The following is a 7,020-nucleotide window of genomic DNA, read 5'->3' as shown; positions in this document are numbered from 1 at the left end:
CGCGCGCGGGTCATGGGGCTTAAACGGCGCCGTTTTGCAATGGTTATTAAAATCTAAAAATTTTTTTTTAGCTTCATTTCCTGCGTTTTTTCAAAAACTGAAACAAAAACCCAGTACCCCTTTTCTCTCCCTTTTCCCCCCTCAAACTCAGCCTTTAAGTTCAGGCATCCACCGCCGCCTCCATGGCCAGTGGCCGGAGACGCACGAAACAGGCTTCTTAGCCCCCCCTCTTCACGGCGTCCCTGAAGGCTAAGCCTTCTCGACCGCGGGACCGAGAGGAAAAAAGGAGACCTTCCTCCCCATTCGACTCCGGTGACGGCGAAGGAGGGCTCTGACTCTGGCCCCCGAAATCGACAGGTATTTCTTTCTTAGTTTCGGTCGTTAAGAAAGATGGTGGAAAAACAAACGAAATAAAATAAAATAAAAGGAAAATAAAGAGAATACAAAAACGCAAGAACAGAAAAAGAGAATCGGAATCAACCTTTTTTTATCTGTTTTTTCTTTTTTGAATTCAAAAACGCCCTTCCATTTACAGAGATATTGTTTTGCTTTTATATCCCATTTACATTGTATTTTAGTTGTGTTTTTTGTATTATCTATTGTGTGCTCCGACTCTCTCTGCCATTTTGCAGGTGTTGATGAGGCTAGGCACGGTGGGTGGCGATGGGACATGGCAGACGGCAGAGGGAGGGATGCGGCGCTAGGTTTGGCTAGTTGGGTCTTGTTTTGGGCTCCGGGTTAGGTTTAGGTGGGCCTTGGGTGTTTTATTCGGGTTGGTTTTGGGTAGCGGGCCACCGGGTAAATGGGCCTGCAACAAGTAGATCTACTCGTGACACCAACTCAATTAGCCACTTTATATGTAGTATAGACAAATAATGAAAATATAAATATATTTAATCGACTTAATCGATTTATATGTTATAAAATATAAATATATTTTTAAAAAATTACATATTAAGTCAGTTAAGTTGATCGATTCAATTATAAAATTCAATAACTAATAACTAATTGACATAATCAAATAAATCGATCCTACAACCAATTTAACCGCCAATATCATTTAAATTAAATTTGACTTAATCAAGTTGGTTAATTGAGCGGTTTTAACATACTTATACTCTCTCTTATGTTTGAGTTGAAAATAATGCTTTTTTAAAAAAAAATTAAATAAATATTTTAATCAAAATAGTTAATACCATTATCTATTTGAATTAACTGATAACATTATATAAAAATTTTTTTTTGAAAAGATTATAAGTACAATTATTTATAATTTATGCACATTTATAATACACAATAGAACTGATAATCAAAATATATAAAAACAAATCCATGCGCCGGAAAATTAAACTAAAATAAAATTTGAGAGAATTCATATCAATGAGACAGCTAAAATTGAATTTCTAACTCTTTAATAAGATAAAATTGTGATTTAATTCTTTTAGAAATTATAAAATTATAAGGTTATAATAACCTTTTAAAATTATAAGGTTGTTATAATTTAATTTTAGCTTTTTTTTTTAAAAAAAAATTTAATTTCGTCCCAACAAATTAAAACCTATAATCTAAAAAACGAAGACCTTACCTTTGCAACCAATGACTCATTGGCATTGACAATATCATTATAGAAGTAGAGAGGTGAAATTAAATTTTAAGTGTAGATATTAAATATTAAATTTGATCATAGTATAGGGACCAAAATTACAATTTGACATAATTTCATTAGTATAAAATTCAAAATTAAAATGGACAGAACTACCCTTGACCGGTCAATTGTAGTATGGAACTAAACTGAAACCATACGCTCAGCTGCTTGCTGTTTTAGGGTTTCTCTTTTTACTTCTAAGTTCTCTCTTGAGTCACCGGAGCTGCTAAAGGATGGAGTCCAACGGCGGCGGCGCGTCACCTATCCGTCGAGAAATCGAAGCTTTGAAGGAAGAAAAAGCCCGGATTGAGCAAAGGATTTCGGTCCTCGAAGCTCAGCTCCAAGAAGAAGCTTCATTAGCACCTCAGCAGCAGCAAAACGACGGCGTCTGCAATGGTTTTTGTCCTTCGGAAATATCCTCCGTCGATGCCAATCTGGCTCACGGGTTATCGGCGGATAGTATTTACCGTTACAGCCGTCATCTTTTGCTTCCTTCTTTTGGAGTCCAAGGTAAAACTTTGGATTTTAGTGTTGAATTTTGTCTAATTTCTTGAAATTATGGCTGACTATGGCTAATTACGTTAAGAATTTATATGATAAATTTCTTGAATTGACTGCCTTATGCCCAGCTGTGTTTAAAAGGGGGGGGGGGGTTATTTGAAAGAAATTGGCGCCTTTTGTGTTGTGCTATAGAAGAACATATCTGGGTTTATTTTAATTCTCTTTGAATTCAATCAAGTAGAATTTTTTTTGAGTAATTTATTTTCTTGGTGTGGTTTACAGCACAATCAAATCTCTTGAAGTCTTCAATATTGGTTGTTGGAGCTGGAGGTTTGGGTTCGCCGGCTTTATTATATCTTGCAGCTTGTGGTGTTGGTAAGAATAAGTCCGGTTAGCTCTTTGACGGCGTGATTGAAAAGCGATTTATTGTGTTTTACTTTTATCTTGTTTTGTTTTGTTCGATTTGTAGGTCGCTTGGGTATCGTTGATCATGATGTTGTTGAGCTTAATAATATGCATAGGCAGGTATAAGTTTTAGATTTATGTTATTATTTATGGTATATGATGGCACTGTTTTTCCGATTCAAATAATATCTGGTTACGTTCTAATCATGTTGTACTCATAACTCATGAGTCATTCGAGATCTATATACATGCCATAGACTTTTTATCCTTTGGTTTCCCACACATCCTTAAAATCAAACAAGTTGCATATGAGGGTCCATTTTAGGTAAAAGTACTATGGAGGCCCTTAAAATCAAACAAACTAGTACATGTACGTTAGATCACCGAGCAAACTGATATTTCTATTAAAAGTTTCATCCATTTCCGCTATTAAAAACTGGTCCTTGTACATCAGTATAAGGTATACGTGGCATGTTATGTGTAATTGTCTTGTTATTCTGTCAGCTACTCTAGTTTTAACCGTAGAAATTGATGAAATTTTTAACAAAAATGACCAGTTTGCTCTTTAATCTAACGTTCAGAGGCCTTTATGATATTTTTACCTCCATTGTACGATATTGAATCATTAACTAAATGCTTCTATTTATTTTTGTTCTGACAACATTTTTTGCATCAGTCTTCATATATTTCTTCCCTATGTTTCTTGAACTGTGACTAATGGTCGCTTATATCACTGTCGGTCTACTTTGCTGCAGGTTATTCACACTGAAGCATACATTGGTCAGCCAAAAGTGAAGTCTGCTGCTGCTGCTTGCCGCTCGTATGTTACAATAGCCTCGATTTTATGGTTTAGTGTTGAATAAAGCTTCACTGCTTGTAGTCTCTCATAATTCCTTTTGTGATTTGGCTTTTATCTAATATAGAGTTAAATTCCAGGATCAACTCCACTATACAGATTGTTGAACACAAACAAGCTTTGCGCACATCTAATGCTTTGGAAATTTTGAGCCAGTATCCTTTTCGACCATAGTATTTCTTCATTCTTTCTTCATTTCTTGTTAGGTAATTCATGTGAGGTGTGATTTCCATGACTGCGGACATTTCTTAGATATGACATAGTTGTCGATGCAACAGACAATGCTCCCAGTCGATACATGATAAGCGATTGCTGTGTTGTGTTGGGAAAGGTACCAATGCCATTACCATCTCCTTAGATTATTAAATATTTGCAGTGCTAAAGAAAGGTGAATATACATGAGGGGTCCCTCTATTATAGGGACTTGATCAAATTAGTCCTATTATTAAATGGTTCAATTTAGTTCCTGTACTATTAAAAAGAATCAAATAAGGCAAAATTGGATAGATTTAACATTTACTATTTAAAAAATGCCATTTACTGTTTAACAGAGTTAAAAATTTTAAAGTTTTTATTGATCTGTAAAAGAAATCTTTTGTTTGGAATCGAACTGCAATTGAAAAAAATAATTTTCAAGACATTTTTTATACAGTAAATGTTAACTCTATTACAATTTGGACTTATTTGATTCTTTTGAATAGTATAAGGACTAAATTGATCCATTTAATAATAGAAGAACTAATTTGATCCAGTCACTATAATACAGGGACCTGGCAGGTATTTTAACTGCTAAAGAAATGTATCCTCAATTTGCAAGCTAGTTCAGCTGATATCAGTACCTATCTTAGACTCGGGTTTGGATGTCAGTATGTTGAATTTTTTTTACAAATTTTTCCTTGTATTTTGATGGTTCTTGGAGGGTTATATCCCCATACTCATGTCCAAATATGCATTTGTCATAGGTACTTAAAAAGAAAAATAGAAAGTCGGAGTAACAAAGATTAGTACTGTGTTTCATATTTTAGGTTTTGTATACGCATGCACTGACTGGCTCAAGTACTAATTGTTTTTCTGTTGACATGCAGCCTCTAGTATCGGGTGCTGCACTAGGATTGGAAGGGCAGGTATGCTATACTTGAGTACATGAATTAACTTCGATTTATCTGTGTTTGAAACATCTTGCCTGGACCTCAGCCAATTACACTGTTGGTTTATTGTATAGCTGACAGTATACAATTACAAAGGAGGTCCGTGTTATCGATGCTTATTTCCAACTCCTCCTCCTACAACTGCTTGTCAAAGATGCTCGGATAGTGGAGTTCTTGGAGTTGGTATGTGAAGATAATGTTTCTGTTTTGCAATTCAAGTCCAAAGAAACTACATTAATATTCATCTTTCTCGGTTCTAATGCTTATTATTCTACATTTTGACAGTTCCTGGAATTATTGGCTGTCTTCAAGCTCTAGAGGCCATTAAAATAGCCAGCGATATTGGTGAACCGCTTTCAGGACGGATGCTTCTTTTTGATGCATTATCAGCTAGGATTCGAATTGTATGGTCCCTGATCCACCAATCCTTTACTTCAAAATACCAATATCGGGCCATATGTTCTTTTTTCTAATCGTAAATTTTGTATTGCATATAGGTCAAAATAAGAGGCAGGTCTTTGCAATGCGAAGTTTGTGGAGAAAATACGACATTTAACCAACAGCAATTCAAAGATCTTGATTATGAGAAGTTCACTCAATCGCCATTGTCAACCGTAAGTTTCCTTCTCTGCTCTCTTCATTCTTAAGTCGCGCAATTGTCGGTTGACATTCAGTGAAGCAAAGTAAAATCACTTCATATGTTGCATTTTACTGGTAAATTTTATAGAGGCCTTTATAATTTGTCCCTGTACATCATCATAAGATAAACGTGGCACACCACGTGTTACTATCTAGTTATTTTCTCATTCATGCTTAGTATTTAATAGTACAAATGAATGAATTTTTTAATAGAAATGATCAATTTGTTCTTTGATCAAACCTACATGGATTAATTTGCTTATTTTTTTAGTAGAAGGGACAAAATGCGATCTGGCTTTTAGTAAAGGAGCCTTCATGGTACTTTTACCCATTTTACTTGTCATTTTTGTTTCGGGCTTAGCCTTTTCTTCGTGCTGAATCACAATTTGATCCACACTTCCAAAATGAACATTCAAATGAGGTGAATACACCATGCCCCAAACAATAAGTTTATCCAGTTTAAACAACGATACTGAATATGTTTGCCCTTGATTAAGAACTTGTATTTATTGCTCGTACATGCAGTCTCCGCAAAAGCTGAAACTACTCTCCCCGGATTCTAGAATAACCAGTAAAGAGTACAAAGAGAGGATCATAAGTGGGGAACCACATGTTTTGGTGGATGTTCGACCGGAACTTCACTACAAGATAGTTTCTATCCCCAACTCATTGAACATTCCGCTCGCGAGCTTGGAGGCTCGACTGCCCGAAATATCTTCCGCACTTAAAGAACAACAGAAGGAAAGCACTGGATCGGGAGCTAACCTATATGTAATATGCAGAAGAGGTAATGATTCTCAAAGGGCCGTTGATTACCTCCGAAACAAGGGATTCGATTTAGCTAAGGATATTGTCGGGGGCTTGGATTCATGGGCCAATGATGTTGATCCCAATTTTCCTATGTATTAAGTACAAAAGCTATTCCAGTTTTGCCTGTTAGAACTGAAACATGTCTTGTTATAATCTCATATTTATATTTATCTTCAACGAACACCTTTTACCTTCAAAATACTATTTGTTCCATCTCATCTCCTTAATGCCAAGCAATTCTTGAGCAGTAAGCCATAAAAAGCTTGATTTAGACTCTAAATCTGAAGTTCAAAGTTGATTTGATATTTGATCGAATTGGCAATTAGTTTTATTTTGGTAATTTTTTGGGGGTCATTTTGGCAATTTAATTTAACAACCAACTGCATTTTAATCTCTGAGCTTGAAACAGATAAGATCTCTAGTCTTTGATTCAATCAACAGACCAATTGTACGCAATTTTCGAGTTAATTGATTTAATTTTTTTGTTCAAACCGTAATATCAATCCATTCTCAATCTGTCCAAAACAATCTTATTCCACTTACATAACTTTCATCAAATCTTGATGAAATTAACATAAATCTAGTTGCCAAGTTCAAGAATCAAAGTCAACAAAAAAATTACAAATATTAAAATGAACCTACTTGTCAAGTTCAAAAATGAAAAATTATATTATCCCTAAATTAAAGCTAAAGTTCAAAAATGAAAAATTATATTATCCCTAAATTAAAGCTGAAGTTTGTTTTCCAACAAATTTCAACTTGGGCTCAAATTGATAATAATCAAATCGAATTTCAGACTCGAAATTTATTAAATATAAAAAATGATTACATGAACTAATTCCGAAATTCAAATCAGAAAGGCTCAATCCAACTTAACATAAAGGAAATATTAAGAAATTGATCCTTTTTTGAGTTATTTGCTTCAGTTTCTCAAAAGCACAATGATTAACCTAATCAAGCTGAATTAAAAGATGCCAAATTTCCCAAAATAAATCCAAAAACAGCCCCTTTTTTTT

General features: G+C 34.6%; 1 protein-coding gene across 1 annotated transcript; it reads left to right on the top strand.

Moving 5' to 3' along the window:
* The first annotated feature begins 1,757 nt into the window (after nucleotides 1–1,757).
* On the top strand, nucleotides 1,758–6,181 carry LOC107932786 (adenylyltransferase and sulfurtransferase MOCS3). Its single transcript, XM_016864881.2, has 11 exons — nucleotides 1,758–2,155; nucleotides 2,429–2,521; nucleotides 2,616–2,671; nucleotides 3,307–3,371; nucleotides 3,488–3,562; nucleotides 3,660–3,738; nucleotides 4,493–4,531; nucleotides 4,630–4,738; nucleotides 4,841–4,959; nucleotides 5,053–5,169; nucleotides 5,720–6,181. The coding sequence occupies exons 1-11, from the start codon at nucleotides 1,879–1,881 to the stop codon at nucleotides 6,101–6,103; spliced, it is 1,413 nt and encodes a 470-aa protein (XP_016720370.1). The 5' UTR covers nucleotides 1,758–1,878; the 3' UTR covers nucleotides 6,104–6,181.
* Nucleotides 6,182–7,020: the final 839 nt, after the last annotated feature.

This window comes from Gossypium hirsutum, chromosome A01, assembly GCF_007990345.1.
Source record: "Gossypium hirsutum isolate 1008001.06 chromosome A01, Gossypium_hirsutum_v2.1, whole genome shotgun sequence".
Taxonomy (NCBI): domain Eukaryota; kingdom Viridiplantae; phylum Streptophyta; class Magnoliopsida; order Malvales; family Malvaceae; genus Gossypium; species Gossypium hirsutum.
The sequence above is the reverse complement of the archived record's forward strand: the minus strand, read 5'-3'. Positions and strand labels throughout refer to the sequence as shown.